At 40.1% G+C, this 21338-nt stretch overlaps 2 protein-coding genes across 4 annotated transcripts in view; one reads left to right on the top strand and one right to left on the bottom strand.

The window, feature by feature from the left end:
• ralgps2 (Ral GEF with PH domain and SH3 binding motif 2) overlaps positions 1 to 21338 on the bottom strand; it is a 413674-nt gene that overhangs the window by 113806 nt on the left and 278530 nt on the right. The window lies entirely within an intron of this gene.
• The window catches only part of angptl1a (angiopoietin-like 1a), a 58940-nt gene that overhangs the window by 21741 nt on the left and 15861 nt on the right, over positions 1 to 21338 (top strand). The window contains exon 2 of the mRNA XM_067990775.1: positions 94 to 976. Within this exon, the coding sequence (XP_067846876.1) occupies positions 145 to 976 (832 nt within the window). The 5' untranslated portion in view covers positions 94 to 144. The remainder of the gene's footprint in view (positions 1 to 93; positions 977 to 21338) is intronic.

The raw sequence follows: 21338 nt of genomic DNA, 5'->3' as shown, positions 1-21338 counted from the left end.
ACGATTGTTTTAATCATTTGACAGCCTATTTTATTTTCATGGCAGCATACACTAAGTGTACATCATACACCTAATACCAATCTTGTTTTACAGAATAATCTCCTTGGAGACCAACAATTTCCTCTCAGCTTTCTCCTAGCCAACATGAACTCACTCACCTGGACTTTGTGTCTGCTGTTAATTAGTCTCGTGTCTGCAGGAGACAAGAGGCAACTTCATGCCAGAAGCAACATTGCGGCACACACTGTTGATCATAACCGATACAGACGCTCACCTGATACCAGCAACAAATGTTCTTACACCTTCTTAGTCCCACATCAAAGGATAACAGGTCCTATATGTGTCAGTTCAAAGGGGCCAGAAGCAGACTACAATGGGATAACTAAAATGGATGTGGAGGAACTAAAGGACATTATGTCCAAGCAGAAGCGACAAATTGAAAACCTTCAGCTGTTAGTGGAGGTGGATGGAGGCATAGTGAATGAGGTGAAACTGCTGCGAAAGGAGAGTCGGAATATGAACTCACGTGTCACGCAGCTTTATATGCAGCTCCTACATGAGATTATTCGCAAAAGGGACAACTCACTTGAAATCTCACAGCTGGAGAACAAAGTTCTTAATTCCACAGCTGAGATTCTGCAAATGTCTAGCAGATACAGGCAACTGGAACAGAAGTATGCAGTACTGTCCGCTCTTGTTAATAATCAGTCTGTGATCATAAGCAAACTAGAGCAGGAATGCATACGTAGTCTTACTCCAAGGGACTATGAACCACCGCCCCTTGTACAAGTAGTACCGCAGTCCATACCTCGCAGCAGGCAATACCAGAGCAATTTGTTTGGCAGTAATGAAATACAAAGGGATCAAAATCCTGCATTTGCTCGAGAACGAGGGCTTCGCTCCAGAACCCCCTCGCATGAAGCTTCTCCTACAACTGCTGGTATTATGGAATCACCAGTTACTGAAGAGCTAGATGGTAGGTTTGTATAGTTCAAATAATTGGATCTTATTAATGCAGAGCTTCCATACAATGATATATTTTATTTCCAGCTTTCAAAGCATTGCTTACAGGCATTGCATACCATGCTAACGAATTCACTGCCACAGCTGGCTCGCCAAATCCCTTCGGAAATATTGCTTCACTTAATTCATGCCATACTAACCTTGTCCCCTCCCCAAACAGATCCACACAAATTAATCACAAGCAACTGCACTACTTTGCATGATGCTCACATTCTAAGATAGGCAAAACATATTTTAATGAAGCTGAAGTGTTTGCCATAATGACTTTGATCATCAATCAGGCTTTAAAATTATATCACACACAATTTATTTTTTGACGGACACAACCAGTGGAGTCCCAATAAAAGAAACGTTGAGACAGAAGATCATGAGCATTAAAAGGCAGATTTTACTCCTGACAGTTAATCTGAAAACCTGATTATATATCAATAAATGAGAGTGACTTAGGATGTGGACACAGAAGAGGAATATACCTGGCACACAGCAGGCAAATTATAAGTACAGGATAATAGATAGCTAGCAGTGCGCTACCAGGCTTTAACTGAGTGATCATATGGACATGAATTTCATGAGCAAAGCTTAAGCAGCTCATGAATATCTGCACAACTCACTGCTAACTATGTGCTCCTCTCAACGATAAATAATATTTTAAGAAAGTAATTTGAAAAACTGTTTGTTTTCTTACTGTCACTTTCAGTTATGCTGAAGCTGGATACTTTAAGATGGAAGTGGCAAGAAATCAGTGAAAGAGTAATTATGATTGACGCTTTCATAAAAAAGCTATCGCGTAGTGTTGTAAAATAGAGTTACATTTTATTTTCCCCTGCATCTTACCAGCTCAGTCTCCTCGTGAAAGTATCTTACGATTAAAGGCTAAGTTAGCAAAAATACTTACATAAGGATGTGCGTATCAGAGAATTATATCAACAAAGCAGTCATATCATGAACTAATTGTGTTTCATCACTGGAACACTCTAACCTGTACTGTCTATAATATAGTACATGCAGTTGGAGTTCACATGGTAGCCTTATAATGATTATGCAGACACGTTTGGACATTGGCAGGAGATATGACAGACAGCAACTGATGTTTGCCTTCTGCAATGAAGTCATGCAACTTAAACCAAAGTCACAGTGGATTTAATTTCACAGAAGAATAGCAAATGCTGCACATATTACAGATTATGTCTTTAGAAATGATTTCAAATCAACAGTTTATCAACTAATTTTTGTAGTTTGTATACCCAGGATCACTTATTTCCAAAGGTACTGTGAATTTTTATTGATCAACTGTCTTTTTCAAGAGGGGAAGAGTACAGTGGCTGGGAGCAGTTCCAATAAAAAAATACATTCCCAATCCAGGTTAAGTCAAGAAGTAATTCCTATAAGTTTCTACTTTATTGGGGAGTACTTGAAGATGTCGTTTATTGTACTCTTCCCCCACAGCTATGTGCCACTTCCAGGTTTCTATGGGCAGCAGTGAGATAGCGAACTGGCGTAAGGTACAGGAGGCATCAGTGCACACTTCCAGAGAAAAATCACACAGATAGGCAAGTTTTCCCATTCTAGAGGGTAACTGGGGGATATCCAAGGTGGGAAACTTGGCCATCAGGAGAGTACAGAGCAATATTTTACTGGTACTGAAATTTCCTGTCATGGACATGTCCCAGTGATTTCCCATGGAATTTCTCAAAGAAATATCTTTAATAACTTCAGCTAAGCATCTTTCAACTAAGTGGGGAGACTGAAATTGTGAATTTTTGCAGGGGAGGAAGAATGAAATACAACTTCAAATATTGTTTTAAAGGATTTCTTAATTATATCCACATGTGGTGAACTATTTCACTGTAAAGTACTATTATATTTTGGGATTATTTAAATTTTTGTCCTTCACGGAAAGAATTGGGAACGAATTATGTTTAAATGTTGTGTTTTAAAATAAATAAATTTGCACTGGTTTAAAAAGCCACAGGTTGCAGCCACTAAGACTGGGAGCGGGAAGAATTGTTATTTGATGTGTTCATGACCAAACTATCGTTACTGTTGTCCACAACAACTGGGGACATTAAGCAATTCATTATCTCCTATTGAATGGCCTTGAAAACAGAACCATTTATATTACGGAGAGAATAATTTTATTCACGTGAAACCAGCATGACGTGACTGCTGAGAATACATTCTTACATAGAGTAGGTCGTCAATTTGGTTGACAGGCCTACTGTTGAATCCCAAATGGGGAAGGAGTTTAAAGCACCATCCTTCTACTTCCTGTGAAAAGAAAAACAGACACATGGGCATTGTCAGGTTTTAAACAGAAGACTGTGAGGGCAAGGCCTGGAGCTGGAAGCTAAGATGCAGGAGGTCAGTTTTTGTAGTTCGAAGTTTTCTAGAAAGAAAGAAACAAGTCAGTCAGCCAGCCCACAAAAGGGACAGGGTATGTGCTTTATTTTTTTCCTCATTTTTCGAGGAGAGAAGTGAAACTGAGTGAAATAAGTGAGGGATGATTGCAACAGTTACTTTGTAGATTCGCTTGCTATCTGTAAAATAGGATTTCTTAGTGATGAATAACTGGCCTCATCATACCAGTGTTTTTCAGTGAACCTTCTGAAACATTAGGAAAGCGCGCATGAGGGCATGTGTGAAGAGATGGCATCCACTTCAGATTGCAAGGGGTTACAATTGTTACAGTCCTGGGTTATGCCATCGGATAATTACGAACATAAGTATGAACATGCGAATTAAGAGCAGGAGTAGGCCATTCAGCCCCTCGAGCCTGTTCTGCCATTTGATCTGATTGGGACCTCAACCCTACTTTCCCGTCTACCTACTATAACCTTTGACTCCCTTGTTAATCAGGAATCTATCTAACTCAGCCTTAAAAATATTCAATGACCCTGCCTCCACCACTCCCTGGAGTTCTACAGACTCACAACCCTCAGAAAAAAATCTCCTCATCTCTGTCTTAAATGGGAGGTCCCTTATTTTTAAACTGTGTCCCCTAGTTCTAGTCTCTCCCACAAGGGGAAACATCCTCTCAGCATTTACCCCTTCAAGTCCCCTCAAGATCTTATATGTTTCAATAAGATCACCTCTCATTCTTCTAAACTCCAATGTATAAAGGCCCAACTTGTCCAACCTTTCCTCATAAGAAAACCCCCTCATCCCAGGAATCAGTCGAGTGAATCGTCTCTGAACCACCTCCGAAGCAATTATGTCCTTTCATAAATAAGGGGACCAAAACTGCACACAGTATTCTAGATGTGGTCTCACCAATGCCCTGTACAACTGTAGCAAAATATCTCTACTTTTATATTCCATTCCCCTTGCAATAAATGACAACATTCCATTTGCCTTCCGAATCACTTGCTGTACCTGCATACCATCTTTTTGTGATTCATGTACTAGGACACCCACATCCCTCTGTACCTCAGAGTTCTGCAATCTCTCTCCATTTAAATAATATATTGCTTTTCTATTCCTCCTGCCGAAGTAGACAAGTTCACATTTTCCCACATTATACTCCATCTGCCAAGTTTTTACCCATTCACTTAACCTATCCATATCCCTTTGCAGACTCCTTATGTCCTCTTCACAACTTACTTTCCTACTTACCTTTGTGTCATCAGCAAATTTAGCAACCATACATTCGGTCCCTTCATCCAAGTCATTGATACAGATTGTAAATAGTTGAGGCGCAAGCAGTGATCCCTGTGGCACTCCACTCATTACATCTTGCCAACCTGAAAATGACCCATTTTCTGTTAGCTAAGCAATCCTTTATCCATGCTAATATGTTACCCCTACACCATCAGCTCTTATTTTATGTAGTAGCCTTTGATGTGGCACCTTGTCAAATGCCTTCTGGAAATCCAAGTACACCACACATCCACAGGATCCCTTTTATCCATGTTGTTTGTTCCTTCCTCAAAGAACTCTAATAAATTAGTCAAACACAATTTGCCTTTCACAAAGCCGTGTTGACTCTGCCTGACTGCATTGACATTTTTCTAAGTGCCCTGCTATAACCTCTTTAATAATAGATTCTAGCATTTTCCCTATGACAGATGTTAAGCTAACTGGCCTTAGTTTCCTGCTTTCTGTCTCCCTCCTTTCTTGAATAGAGGAGTTACATTTGCTATTTTCCAATCTGATGGGACCCTTCTAGAATCTAGGGAATTTTGCAAAATTAATACCAATGCATCAACTATCTCTGCAGCCGCTTCTTTTAAGACCCTAGGATGAAGTTCGTTAGAACCTGGGGACTTGTCAGCTTTTAGTTCTAATATTTTTTTCAGAACCCTTTCCCTGGTGATTGTAAGTGTTTTAAGATCCTCCCTCCCTCCCTTACACCTCTTGATTCACAATTATTTCTGGCACATTATTTGTATCCTCTACACTTCGGCAGGAGGAATAGAAAAGCAGTATATTATTTAAATGGAGAGAGATTGCAGAACTCTGAGGTATAGAGGGATATGGGTTTCCTAGTACATGAATCACAAAAAGTTAGTATGCAGGTACAGCAAGTGATTCAGAAGGCAAATGGAATGTTGTCATTTATTGCAAGGGGAGTGGAATATAAAAGTAGAGATGTTTTGCTACAGTTGTATAGGGCATTGGTGAGACCACATCTAGAATACTGTGTGCAGTTTTGTCCCCTTATTTAAGAAAGGACACAAAATATCTGTTCAATTCATCTGCCAATTCCTTATTCTCCATTATTAATTGCCCAGACTCTCACTCTAGAGGACCAATGCTCACTTTACTTACTCTTTTCCTTTTTAAATACCTGTAGAAACTCTTACTATCTGTTTTTATATTTCTTGCTATCTTTCTCGCGTACTTGAATTTCTCCCTCATTATTCTTTTAGTCATTCTTTGCTGTTTTTTATATTCTGTCCAATCTTCTGACCTGCCACTAATCTTCACAGAATTGTATGCTTTTTATTTCAATTTGATACTATCTTTAACTTCCTTAGTTAGCCATGGATGGTACGTCCTTCCCCTAGAGTCTGTCTTTCTTACTGAATTGTATTTTTGCTGAGTGTTATGAAATATCTCATTAAATGTTTGCCACTGCATCTCTACTGACCTAGCCCTTAATCTAATTTCCCACTTCACTTTAGCCAGCGCTGACTTCATGCCCTCATAATTGCTCTTATTTAAGTTTAAAACACCAGTCTTAGACCTACTCTTCTCTCCCTCAAACTGAATGTGAAATTCAGTTCAGAATCCTATTAGATACCCAGATTGACAGATTGTCATCCAGATTGCTAATGGGAGTGACAAGCGCTGCTGAAACAGAGAATAACTAAGGCAAACCTGAAACATGTAAAAACTACATTCCCCTACTTGAGCTTCTCTAAGTATTCTGACCACAGATGAACGTTTTGATGAAAAAAGACAAACTTCTTTTTCTTGTATTCTTTTGGTGTAATTTCCTGTTCATGAAGGCGTGTGATAGCATTGTAGCTGAATGGAATATTTTTCCATTTATTAACACTTGATGCCAGCATCAATCATCCTGTGTTAGGTTGGCCAGATCCTTGAAATTCCTTAAACAATGTACCTTAACCTTCAATCTCAGACCACTCTATCTTATACCAGGATAATTATTCCACTTTCCACAATGACACTTCACTAAGGTCTCTCATTTAGATTACCAATTTAGTGCTAATTTGAGACAAGTTATACAATTTGATGCTTTGCACCCGCTCTCACAATAAAATAGACTAAGACTGCTGAAGCTCATTTCATTTTAGGCTCTTACAAACATGAGAGAGAGAAATGCCTTCCATCCCATTAATGATCCAATCCAGATTCCTCAGATCACCCAATCCCCAGAATAACATTGTTGAAGCAATCCTCCAAAAAAACAGTATACTACGTATATTCAGGAATATCTCATTCTCATATCTCAAACTTATAATTAAACCAGTTTTAGATGATACTAAGGAGTTCTTATCATGTACGCTCAACTAGTTTTGGACACCCAAAAACCAAAATGTACATTCATATGATAAAACTAAGTTGGAATGCTGATGAATATAATTTAGGTAATATCAAGAACTGTGGAAAACCAGTAACTACCAACAGTCACAGTCAAATCAACGAAGACAAAGACACAGGCACTGAGAAAAGATTTTAAGACAACTCCAAGTTCACTTCAAGCCACCCCTTAAAGGTGGACTATTATTATAAGGGATGGGGAAGAGTTATTGGAACCATATTTTGGTCAGAATCACACCTTTCAGGAACAATGCAATGGTATATTCCATCATGAGAATTACCCAGCACTGAATTGTGTGTGTGGTAAAGAAATGAAAAGAAAAAGATTTTCTCAATAATTTTGAAGAATTATACTCCTTTAAGTATAGGGAAAGGCCATCACCTTCATTCATTTGGAGGGATGCAGGCAGACAGGCAACCTGCTGTTAAATGTATGCTCTTAAGCTAACTACTGGGAGATACACAAACGTGACCAAGAGCTCTCTCCAATTTCCACTCCCTTCCTGTGTGCCACCCAGTTCCCCAAATCAGTAAATGCTAACCGTCTGCTTTCCCTCTCCCCCCTTATGTCTATATTATGCATTTCAAGGCACAGCTGGGGTATAATATGACAGCCCCATGCGTTATCTCATTAGAGTTTAATATAAAATCTGAAGCAACCTCTACGCGTTTAGTTTTTGATTACACAATGCATATGAAATTTTTTGTGAAAATATCACATCCAACACCAACAGTTTTATAAAATTATTATTTTTTTGGTACATTTTCCTTTTTGCTTTTGTGATTGACACACCAGAATTAGGTCATATACCTGCAAAGTACTGCATTAGTCAACACTTGGCTATCTTATCAATGCGGTTTATTCAGCCATGCCAGTACAAAAAGTCCTTGTTTTTATAGTAAAATGAAAGACTGCCACAGAGGAAACACTGATAGGTTTGAACTGCGGCCCACACAGCCTGTAAATGTCTCAGTAATGCTGTACATCTCTTGAACGCTGTACAGTCAGACGTCTAGCCTCCCGAAGCCTGCAAGCAATTAAATTTTTCCTTCTCAAATTCCAAAACAATGTCTCGTTCCCGTTTTGAACTTAATTAATCACCAGCGCCCCACAGTTCAACACAAAGGAAATTACATCACTCAGGTTCTGTCTCTCATTCTGGCTGCAGGATAACCCGTTTCTCCTAAGTCACTGTGTCCCTTTTGTGTAAAGAGCATGAGGAGCATGTACGCTTTTTGTCCTCTAACAGGTAGCAGATGAATAAAAAAACATTCCGCAACTTCAAACAGTTTTATCAATTATCAGGACAAACAGGTCAAAACTACATACATTTTAAGATGCATTACACAAGAAAGGCGGACACTATTTTTAATTCAATTATATCTATCTATATACATTTCATTACTTTTTACTGGCATCATGAATTTCCGATCAAGGGGCATGAACATCACTCAATGTGCATTGGTGTGATGCATACTATCTAATAACCTTTCCTGGTTATTAGATAGTATGCAAAAAGGTAATGTTGACACCACGTGAAAATGCGTTAATTCGACATTTCATTGCGATTTATATCACTGCATAATGTTTGTAATCAAAGGAGATTTGCCAAAGGTTTTTATAAACCTTGCCCTTTCAAAAACTGAGGAAATGGATGGCACAGCAGGTGTCCTTTTAGATCTGGACTTGGATTCAAGTCAACCCCAGGCTGGGGGATTGAATGTCTCCTTTCTCTGCTGGCGAGTTCATGTCCCACCATGACAGGTTGTGAAACTGAATTCAAGAAATCTGGTCATTTGTGAGCTTGCACCAAAAGAAAATGGCCCTGGAAGCTGCCAGATTGTCATAAAAACCAACAGGTTCATTAATGTCTTTCAGCAAAGCAACGTGCCTGTGAATCCAGTCAAAATCTATGTAGTTGACTTTTAATAGCCTAAGGGTAATGAAAGATGGCCAATAAATACGGCCTTGATAGTGTCGCCCACATCCGGAGAACAAATTTTTAAAAATGCAATCCTAAAGTCAATTAAAAGCTGATTGCTTTGGGGAGTTTCTGCAGATTAGCATTTGCATGTAAATCCCTGGCTACTGCTCTCAGGGAGAGACCAGGCTGTTAAGAACCGCAGACTGTCTATCTTTTATTATGTACTTTTGACCGATCCGTGCCAGACTACAGGCTAGGTTTCTTTCCTCCCTCACTGCCTGAAAACAGGTAGAAGTGATGGCGAATACTTAATGTGCCCGCCCGCATTTGGATGAGTGTACTAAAATGCCATTTTAATGAAGGAAATGTGTTATCCAACATATTTTTCCTCATTAACACCTTAACAACACTGGGCCGCAGGAATGAATCTGAATGATCGGTTGCCTTAGTCAAAACGGGACATTTAAAATTTTATAACATTGAAATTTTGTAATATTGTAAAATAATCTTGCTCATCTTCAGCCAGACTACTGGCTAAGGTACACCGTGGCAAGTTGCTGCAGCAATTACCTTCTTCCCCATGCAAGGTGGCGTCATTAATAGCTCCAGAGAATGCCCTCCATATGTAAATTATCCTAACCGTGGCAGATGTGTCAGGCACGCAGACGAGATGAAGGCAGAAGCCCCACCCAATCAAAAATCTGGCACCAATGTGACAGAAGGGGAAAAGATACAGATCACCATTCCCCAGCTAAGAGGGAACAGGCATGCAACTTGTTCCCAAGGTTCTAAACTTGTTCCCAACAACTGGTTGCTGGGATGATACAAGAAGTCTTGGGGGGGGTTCTGGCACACTGATTTTCCCGCATTCCAGTGTACCCTGTCCTGATGACAACTGGAGATGGGAAAAGAGCATTCCACCGTTCTGCAGCATAACATTGGACCATTGTAAATGACTCTGATGTCTCTTACCTTGCTGAGCTGACCTGACCTGGACATTAGAGAAAATGGAGTACTGGAAACCAGATACACCCCGACAGTTCACCATAAATTGAGATTATAATGATATTTGGAGTCAATTCTTTAGAAAATCAACTCATGCCTATGATTCTATGGGGGAATGGGAATAACTGGATTGCTCTTGCAAAGAGCTGGCACGGGCTTGATGGGCCGAATGGCCTCCCTTCTGTGCTGGAGCCATTCTATGCCCCTATTGTGTACCAGATCACAGGGAACAGAACACATCAGAACACAAAGGGGGAAGAAATTTCTAAAATGGGAGATGATGAAAACATATTTTTGGAGCATTTTTATTTGAATTAATAATAATCTAAGAATAATGGTGAACAACTGATCATATAATAGTTATATTTCATCGAGGGATAAGAGTTACTCCAGTTGCTACTCCACTCCCATTGGACACAAGTATCCTGCTCAGTGTCAACTCAGTATTTGGAGACTGAAACTCTCGTCTTTGATTGCACCCAATATCAAACTATAGTATATTATAATCTGTCGTTGGGGTCACATTTGAGGAAAATCAACCTGCCCCGTGTACAGGGGTGACAGCATTGGCAGAACCCAGAGAGCAAGGATCAGATCATTAGTCCACACATCTCCCACGGGCATATCCTCCATAGACATCTCATGCCATGCCCACATGAATAGAGTTGCCCCACCACAACTGATGTGAACATTTGTTTGGCTACTTGAAATGAGATGATGACTTGCTTAATAAGCCTGTGATGAGACAATAGATTCTCGTATCAGTTTGAAATAAGTCGAGAGATGTGACATCTCCAAACTGGCTCGCTGGCTCTAATACACATTCTCCAAAGCCTTTTTAAACCTGTGCAAATTTATTTGGTTTTAAAATATGCTCCTTAAATATAACACAATGCCAAAATCCTTTGTGAATAAAAAAAATCAAAAATCCCAAAACCTAACAACCTTGTATACCCTATTGTTGCTCTGTAAAATGACCCATGTAACAATGAACGTTGCGGATTCACCAGGTATTAGCTTTAATGCCGTACTCCATCCTTTTTATTTTGGAGTGTGTAGTTTGCATTTTATAATAAATCTGGGGAGAAATGCCAAAAGGAACTTAAGAACATTGGGCTGTAAAAGGATACAGCTTCATGATATTTCAAATAAAAACTAACTGCCCATTCTTGACAAAATGCATGCACCAGATGCAATAACTTTTATGGAAGTTGCTATAAATGTTCTCCACTTGGGTTTGACACATCACAGTGATTTTATTTAACAAAATTTGCAATGATGCACATATTCAGCTAAAGCTAAAGCTGTCCAAAACATATTATTGAGGAACAGCCTACATAGAGGGCTGTAAATAAAAATACTGCCTGCTGTAGTCTGGCAAATGTGATGGGAATAGATTTTGTGCCAAGTACTTGATGCCTGAAGAGCTGTAAAAGAAAAATATTCCAAAGTAAAGTTTTAGTGCATTTTACGGAGTCAAGGGATGTCGATGGTGATGAAAGATTTATATCTTTTGCATTCACACAGATGTGGATCTGCTTAGGTGTCACATGTAGGAGGAAATACAAAAAGAACTTGCATTTCACTAATTCTCTACTCGTAACACTGCTTTCCACCTAAGAAATGTCATACTACACAACAACTTACATTTATGAGCACCTTTAACGTAGTAAAACATCCCAAGGCGCTTCACAGGAGCGTCATCAGACGAAAATTGACACCGAGACAAAGGAGAATATTAGGACAGGTGACTAAAAGCTTGGTCAAACAGGATTTTAAGGAACATCTTAAAGGAGCAGAAAGTGGAAAGGTTTAGGGAGGGAATTCCAGAGCTTACGGCCTAGACGGCTGAAGGCGCGACGGCCAATGGTGAGGTGAAGGAAGTGGGAGATGTATGAGGTCAGAGTAGGAGGAATGCAGTATTTTTGGAGGGTTGTAGGAGGTTTCAGAGATAGGAAGGGGCGAGGCCATGGAGGGATTTGAATACGAGGAAGAGAATTTTAAAATCAAGTTGTTGATGAACTGGGAGCTAATGCAGGTCAACAAACACAGGGGTGATGGGTGAATGGGACTTGAGGCAAGTTAGGATATGGGAAGCAGAGTTTTGGATGAGCTCAAGTTTATGGAGGGTGGAAGACGGGAGGTCGACCAGGAGAGCATTGGAGAAGTTGAGTCTGGAGGTATCAAAATCACAGATGAGGGTTTCAGCGGATGGGCTGAGGTAGGGGCGGAGATGGGTGATGTTATCAAGATGGAAGTAGGTGGTCTTTTAGTGGAAAGGATATGGGGTTGGAAGCTCATCTCAGGGTGAAATAGGATGCTGAGGTTGTGAACGTTCCATTCAGCCCGAGACAGTGGCTAGGGAGGGGGTGGAATCGGTGGTTTGGGAATGGAGTTTGTGGCAGGGGCTTAAGACAATGGCTTCGGTCTTCCCAATGTTTACCTGGAGGAAATTTTGGCTCATCCAGGGTTGGATGTTGGATAAGCAGCCTGACAACAAAGAGGCAGTGGAGGGGTCGAGGGAGGTGGTGGTGAGGTAGAGCTGGGCGCCGTCAGCGTACATGTGGAACCTGACGTCATGTCTTCGGATGATGTCACCAAGCATGTAGATAAGAAACAGGATGTAGCCAAGGATAGATCCATGGGAGACTCCAGAGATGATCGTGTAGGGGCGGGAAGAGAAGCTATTGCAGGAAATTCTCTGGCTAAGACTGGATGTATAAGAATGGAACCAGGCAACAGCAGTTCCACTCAGCTGGACATTGGAGGAGAGGCGTTGGAGGAGTATGCTGTAGTCAATCATATCAAAGGCTGCAGAGGGGAAGAGAATGAAAAGGAAGGATAGAGCACCACGGCCACAGTCACTTTGATGAGGGCTTTTTCCGTGCTGTGGCGGAGAAGAAACCTGGTTGGAGAAGTTCAAACATCGAGTTGTGGGAAAGATGGGTGCGGATTTGGGAGGCGATAGCACGTTCAAGGACTTCAAGGATGGGGAGATTGGAGATAGGGTGGTAGTTTGCAAGAACAGAGGGGTCAAAAGTGGCCTTTTTGAAAGTGGGGGGGTGATGACAGAAGATTTGAGAGGAAGAGGGACGGTACCTGAGGAGAAGTAACGGTTACAATATCAGTTAGCATGGGGGCCAGGAAGTGGCCAATGGTCAACAATATAGTGGGAATAGGATCGAGAGAGCAAAAGGTGGGTCTCATAGACAAGATGAGCTCGGAGACAGTACGAACAGAGATCGGAGAGAAACTAGAGAAAGAATGTAGGTACATAATGGTTCGAATGTGCACCTGTGTGGCAAGGTTCAAGTTGCAGTATGCAGGAATAAGATTTCATGCTTATTTCACTTGAGTACAATTACAGTCCATCCTGATAGGCTCTCCTTTAATGAGAATGCAAAATCAGATTGAGTTTCTTGGACTTTTCTAGAAGTGCTTAAATTGTTATGCGTGTTGTAAATGAAGCAATGCATCTACTTCTATCAAGAACTCATACTTCAAGACTAATATTGTAACTAAGCTAATTAAAGAACTACCATGAACATATGGGCCTCAAATTTCAAAGTGATTTCAGTGTTTCTCCAGGGTGAAATTGGGGCACAGTTTTTCTGGCCAGCAAGTTAGGGCAGAAGCTGTTTCAGCTAATTTTCTGCTCCAAAATCTATTTCCCAGAATTTACTAATGCAATTTGGCCCTTCCTGGGAACTGGTCACCGAGACCCACGCACCTTATTTAAATAGATTTAAATGAGGGCCTGTGGAACTGCAGCATGCAGTTTCCTTGATTTATGCGCACAATGTCAGTCAGAATAAGAACGATAACGATCAGCGGATACTGGCGCAAGTGAGGATGTTTTTGAGCCTAAAGGCTGCTAAAAGTTTGAGTAGAGATTGCTGCAGCTGGGAACAACTTTTTAAAAAGTGATTTGTTTCATTGGACATAAGACACACATGGGCACGCTTCTGAATGTGGATGTGCGAGACCACCAGGACATTTTGTCTCTTCCTCCACCAGCATCCCCCCCACCGCCCCCCACTCTCCGCCCACAGGAGCAAGTATGGCATTCCCTATGGGCGTACCTATGTATGTCATTATCATGAAGGAGGATGAGCATGAGAAGATCAGTCCTTTATTTGAAGGTGAAGGAGAAGGAGTTATGGTTGTGGTGACAAAGATAAACTACATTAGCAGAAGACTTCAGTCACTAGTTGTACTGGCAGCTTTCCCTGAGGTGTCCTCTCAGTGATCGTCCTCCTGATGCTCTATTCCATGCATATGTGCCTCCAAAGCAGTTAGGGTCATCTTCCGAACAAAGTCTAAGTTTAGATCCTTTTGTATGGTGAAGTAGTGGAAAGGAGAGTGAGGCAGCATTTGAAGAGGATGCAACCCACAAGATATGACCTCCCCTAAAAGAATATGTAGACAACATAGATCGTTTAAAGATCCTAGTGAAGAATTCTGTACTGGAAGACTGCACCACTAAAGATTTAATGGGGAGCTGAGCCAGGACCTGCAGCCAAGGTCATTTGCCCTCTGTGGCTCAGACGACCCTGGTCAGCTTTTAGGGCATCAGGTTATTTCAGGCAGATACAGGGAATCTCTATCATCATCCAGGGTGCCATCCAGGCATTTATTTTTCAGGTGATTGATGTATTTTTAAGAAGAACTGGAGAATCCATCTTGTTTGGCTATACAGCAAGGTAGCAGTAGGATAGGGCCATCTAGTTTTCCAGGGTTGTTGGATTGGAACTTCCACTTAGAATCATAGAATAGCATCACAGAATCGTTACAGCACAGAAGGAGGCCATTCGGCCCATCGAGCCTGTGCCAGTGGGCAGAACTTAACCGATACTTCGGCAAAATGATATTAAATCGACCAGAAGGATCAGATTGCCAGTAGTGATTTTGCTCAGAAATGTCCCTGCACCCAACTGTTCTCTGAAGCCCTGAGGTAGCTTTCATAGGAAACAAGAGATTTCATAGGGAACAAAATATTCAGTTGAACAACTTCAATAGCAACTTGCTGTGTAAACTAAAACTCACTTAATCTATACTTCAGCTTAATTTGCTAATCCCAGAATTGCAAAACACCAAACTATTTCCCATTGTACCATATATAAGCAATGGTTTATTTTTCTCAGCAGCCACTACTGGAAGTGTTTATCAATTCCACCATAGAATGGGATGGAAATAGAATAAATAATTCAGGCTGTGGCTCCTTGTGACGTTAGAACACAACAAGCTGAAAGGGCAAGGGGGTTGTGTAATCCTCATGGAATACCATAGTAATTCTTTATTTCAATTACTTAAAGCACATGTTTTAGGTTAATCTGAAAGTATACAAAATTTCACAACATCATGAAAATAATTCAGCTTGTAGTTCATATCTATATTATTTCTTCATATTAAACCATCACATAGCATGTAGTTGCACTAAATCAGATTAGGTGGCACACATTTCACCTGTATTTGATATGCAAATGTGACAAAATCCTTTCACATCCATTCTAGGTGCATTACCCCATTGTCACTAAATTGAACAAGTTAGCATTCAAGGCAACAATATTAGTTTAATTTTGCAACATTTCTATATTCCTCCTCTTCCTGCAATTTTAACTCCTTTATTTGTACCCTTTTACTTAGTTGTAAACCAGACAAAGTAACTGAGGTGGCATTACTTCCATTGGAGGTGGTGCTTACCTGTGCAGCGCCTCCTGGGATGGAAATATAAACCCTTTTGTCAGAGGCACCCATGTTTTTGATTGCAGCAGGCTGAGTCATGGAACTATTCATGCTCACCCCATAAAGGCCAGCAAAGCGTATCTTCTTCCCAAAGGCCTGCACTGCACCTTCCCCAGCCACTGGGAAGAGAACAAATCCTGGCAAAAGGTCACAAACAAGTTGAAAATTGCATCTGTGCTACCTTGCACATGTGCACTTGGCTCAAACCGGTTCTGACACTACAGAAACCACCCTGCAACATAAACCAGATAGCTTCTACAGCGCTGGGTCTGCAGCTGGCATTGCGCAACTGCTTTCTGAAGCAGTCCTGCATTGGGACTAATAACATTCAGATACTGATGCAGTCAAGTCAAGTGCTGCACATACTGGTCTAACCTGGCTATGGTCAGAAGGTTCTAACTCCCACACTATTTCCTGGCTTTATTATAGACTTCAATAGCATAATTCTGGTGATGATTAAATAAAAAGTGTACCATTAAGTCAGGACAACAATTATTTGTGATGTAACACCAATTCTACTCACAAGAAATTGTGCAAGAATAGCACGGGCTGCAGAGTCTATTAAAAAAGCAACATCTTATAGAAGTCTATAAAATAATGAGGGGCATAGATAAGGTAGGTAGTCAAAATCTTTTCCCAAAGGTAGGGGAGTCTATAACGAGGGGGCATAGATTTAAGGTGAGAGGGGAGAGATACAAAAGGGTCCAGAGGGGCAATTTTTTCACTCAAAGGGTGGTGAGTGTCTGGAACGAGCTGCCAGAGGCAGTAGTAGAGGCGGGTACAATTTTGTCTTTTAAAAAGCATTTGGACAGTTACATGGGTAAGATGGGTATAGAGGGATATGGGCCAAGTGCAGGCAATTGGGACTAGCTTAGTGGTATAAACTGGGCGACATGGACATGTTGGGCCGAAGGGCCTGTTTCCATGTTGTAACTTCTATGATCTACTTATTTTCATGTATTTCAGATATACTAGACTTCTACCATAACCAAAAAAGGGTATGGTAGTTTAGTAGTTATGGTACAGGAGGGTGGAATGTGGGGGAAAATTAAAAAATGCTAGAAACACTCAAGTTAGTCAGCATTTGTGGAGAGAACAGATAAATTACCATTTCAGCACGTGCAGTATTTAGCTCTTTATTTATAGTGATGGAATGTGAAGGTTGATTCCTGGAGTTTGTCAGCAGTAGAGAGAGGAGCAGGGGAAAGGCATGAGCCTGACAGCATAGGTCGGGGAAGGAACTTTTGTGGTAGCACTGGTTTGTAAGTTCTCAAGAGATCTCAGCAAATAATGAATTCAGTGCGTTGCGACTGGTTCCTCAATGTGCGTGACGAGTATCTCTTGCGCTTAGTTGTCATTAATTAAAATGTTTACATTTTCTAACCAGCAACCAAGTATGGGTGATCTTGATGAGAGCCTGTTTGCCCAGGAATCTTTCAAAACTCAACTCATTTGTCCTTTATTTGAAGAGCTCAAATTCAGATGGGAAAAGATTCTCTGTCTCTTCCTTTCTGTCTGTCTCTCTCAACTTGACATACTTTCTAAATAAAAGCTTTCCTTTCAAACTTTAGTAGTTGAATGCCAACTTCAGTTCATTGTCCAGTTTTTATTCAAATTATCTTCAAAAACACACAAACTGAAATACTGTTATACAAACATAATTTGATTCTCAGAAAAATTAATAGAATGGTTATAATTCAAACATAAACAAAAACTACAATAGATGTATAATGTATGAAGCCATAGTAATTTCTCCTTATAAAAACAGAAAATGCTGGAAATACTCAGCAAGTCAGGCAGCATCTGTGGAGAAAGAAACAGAATTAATGTTTCAGGTTGAAAGGTCATTGATCTGAAACATTAACTCTGTTTCTTTCTCCACAGACACTGCCTGACTTGCTGAGCATTTCGAGCATTTTCTGTTTTTATTTCAGATTTCCAGTATTTTGCTTGTAATTTCTCACTGGCAGTTTTCCAACTGCCTTTCTTGCTTCTGATTCATATGTTCCCTATGACATTGATCTTGCTGCTATTTTACTTCAAGCTGAAGTGTGACATCAACATTGGGCCGGGTCTTGCTGAAAAAATAACAGTGTGTTAATGACGCATGCCGTTATTAATCAGCCAGCAAATTCAGGGGATACACTGTGAGTTGCGAAGCTCCAGAACTTGCTGGTGGATTTACGCCACTCCGCTGTTTGCTTCGCACAAACGGCATCTCGCCCTTAGCTTCCTCCTTATTTTTAAGAACTTGCTCGATTTTAACATTACTTGTTCATTAAACTCACTGCAGAAAGTTCGGGCTGGTGATTAAGGGCATAAGTACCATTTTAACAACATGATAATTGTTAATGCAGTGCCAATCAACCTCTCTGGCCCAGAAAGGGAATAATTTAAACCGGTCAATCTCATTCCTGCATGTAGTAAATTCTTCTTCAAGATTTAAAAAATTTAATTTTAATTTTTTTTTCTTACTTTTCCTTTGCCTCTTTTTTTTCTCTCTCTCTTAATCCTATCTTTCTTTCCCTCTTTTTTTTCCTCTTTACCTGATTTGACTCTAATTCACCCTCCTTCTCCGTCGTTCCTGTTTCTTTCTCAATCTTTAAATCTCATTGGTTAAGGAGATACACCATTGGTCCATTGGCTGAACTTTGAACAGCAGAAGTTCGAGCTGAAAGGTGCAGGTAAAAGTCTAACGGACGATGTATGCAGTGAGATGCTCGTTCCAGCAAGATTTGGCCCATTGTTATTATACCCCTCTTCCAGTGGTGGATCTGCAGCGCCACTACTGGCAGGAAGATGTAATTATAGTGTGACAAGTTTGTATGGGCATTTTTCACTAAAAATGTGGACACAGTATTATAGTAGGTACAGCACAGGAGGAGACCATTCTGTCCAGCATGCCTGTGAAGGCTCTTTAAAAGAGCTATCCAATTAGTCCCACTCCCCCACTCTTTCCCCTTAGCCCTGCACATTTTTCCCTTCAAGTATTTATCCAATTCCCTTTTGAACGTTACTACTGAATCTGCTTCCACCACCCTTTCGCGCAGTACTTGCTGCGTAAAAACTTTGTCCCTCATATCGCCTCTGGCTCTTCATAATGGGAAAAGTTGACAGGAAGTACGTGCAAATGGAAGATTTTTATGATCAATATAAATATATAGATCAATATAAATATAGAAATAAAATTACTTGCTTTATCAAGTGTAATAAATAATATACATCAATGTAGGGCTTTGATTGAATTAATTATTGTGACAGTTTATAACAAAAATACTTTAAAATGGTCTCCAAAATCTGAAGTACTGAATTAGTCATCCATAACAGCATCTTGAAAAAAAGTCACTTCAGGAAACAGGATCACAATTTAATAACTGCTTTTGGGGTCTTTCACAGGGTCTTAGCTTCTTGAACTCTCTCGCTGTTTTTGTTCCAGCAAACAGGCTTCCCCACACAACTCTAGCATCTAACATTGTCTACTATTTAACTCTCACGCTCTTCTATCTCAAATAAGATGCAAAATTTCCCAACATTTCTCATGTCCATCCTTTTCCCACAATGCTGATACCCTCACTGATTGGGTTTATTCCACAGCCAAGCACCTGCTTGCAACTCAAGCTCCAACATCATGACTTCCATTTCAGAAGCCAGTCAAGGATAAGTTGCTGTTCCATATCAAATGTTACCCTGATAATATTAGCACCTGAGCTGCTACAGTCTCTCAAGAGCGCAAAACAGGAAGTAAACATTGTCAGATTCCCGGTAAACGTTTCAACTCAAGCTCTTGAAAAGCTGCCATCCCTAGACATAATGTAAGGTGCAAATTAGAACACCAATACTCAATTCTGTTTTCTTGAAAAAAAAATGTTAATGCTTATTGAAAAATTATCATGTCATTAAATGGTCTCGAAAGAGGCAGCAGAACTCATGCACTCCGTTTCCAAACTAAAGTACTTGCCCAATTACAATAATCGTTATTCAAATCAAATTAATCTTGAGAAAATCATATTTAGAATAACTTGTAAAACACTTCATATTTTAAAGTGAAGTGGAGAGTTTATCATCTCCTGGGACCTGTTGGGTAGTGAGTCCCCACAAAGCTTGTAATTGGTCTCTACAAATGAAAAGATTTTGTAAAACTGGTCAAAGCGGGTCATCATTCATTTTAGGATCTGCCTTCATTTATTAAACACAAGCCTCAATTTCTTTGCAAGCCATTTCTTAAGATACAGATTCAGTGCTGTTGAAAAAAAAAGATCGTCAGCTCAAGTGATAAAGGATTAATTATACACAGGTTGACAGCAACAACCTTAGTCCTAATGGTACATTATTGGTTAAATTATTCTCCATTCTGATGCAGTCATAAATCTTCCTATGGAATACCAATCAACTCCCTAAATTCCCGTCACTGAGAATACTCTGTCGTCCCAGACTAAACACCACTGACCACATCCTCAAATAGCTTGTTGAGTTAAAATATTTCTATTTTACATTTTACTCCGAAGAATAAACATTAGGGAAAAAACTAGTTTTCCAGTACCTTATTGTTGTTAATTAATGGTATTTCCTTACAAAAACCAACAAAAATATCAACCTGATAGTCTGTCTGCAAAGCTCAAAGCTCCACTAACTGTCTTTTGAGATGTTGCAAAGAAACATCTTTGTGAAAAAGGTGCTGCTGTTTTATTAGCGATAAAAGAAAATCTATAAATCTCGGAGGAAGACTCTTGAATTTAATTTTATTGATGAACGAGTGGTTAGGATCTGGACTGCTCTGCCCAAGGGGGTGGTGGAGGCAGATTCAATCATGACCTTCAAAAGGGAACTGGATAAGTACTTGAAAGTAAAAAATTTGCAGGGCTATGGGAAAAGGGCGGGGGAGTGGGACTAGCTGAATTGCTCTTGCATAGAGCTGGTGCAGATTCGATGGGCTGAATGATTCTATGAACAAAAAGAAAATTCAGGTTCAGATTTCTGAAAAGTAAATCCAACAGAGAATGGTCACCAGTAAGAATCCAAATATGAAATTAGCCGGTCTAACTGCCTGGGGTACTTCAGCACCAAGACTATTTTTCTCCACAGCTGCATTCTTTCACCAGAGAATATACTGTGAATAGAAGTTCATAGTTATGCACACCTCCAACTGTTACTTTCTAATCACTGGAAATTTAAATGAAATAGCTTCAGGGATTTGCACTAACAGTGACATGATGCTTTGATTCTTGAAACCCAAGTATAGAAATATGGAACAATATTTGATAACTTGTTTGGGAGCACAGAGGTGTGGGGGAATAACGACTACAGAATAAATGCTGCTTGACTGGAGAAATAACACTTAACCCAGAGAACGGATTAAATGGCAGTTTCACCATGGAACCAGTCTGTTCTCAATAAATGCGTGCGATCAAAGGTTGAGAGAGGCTTGCTGGGTTAAACCATCAATCTTGCTACAGCACAAAAATTGAGGACAGGATAAATCTTCAGGTAAAACTGTCATTAATAGTTTATCTCATTCTGTTCCAAACTTATATGGGGAAACTAGTAGACAAGGAGTCACATCCTCCCTCTTTTTCTTTAAGGGAAATAGAAGCACACATAGTACATTCGTGTTGTCTGTGCTCATAGTTTCAGGTT

Source organism: Heptranchias perlo, chromosome 9 (assembly GCF_035084215.1).
Source record: "Heptranchias perlo isolate sHepPer1 chromosome 9, sHepPer1.hap1, whole genome shotgun sequence".
NCBI lineage: Eukaryota > Metazoa > Chordata > Chondrichthyes > Hexanchiformes > Hexanchidae > Heptranchias > Heptranchias perlo.
The sequence above is the reverse complement of the archived record's forward strand: the minus strand, read 5'-3'. Positions and strand labels throughout refer to the sequence as shown.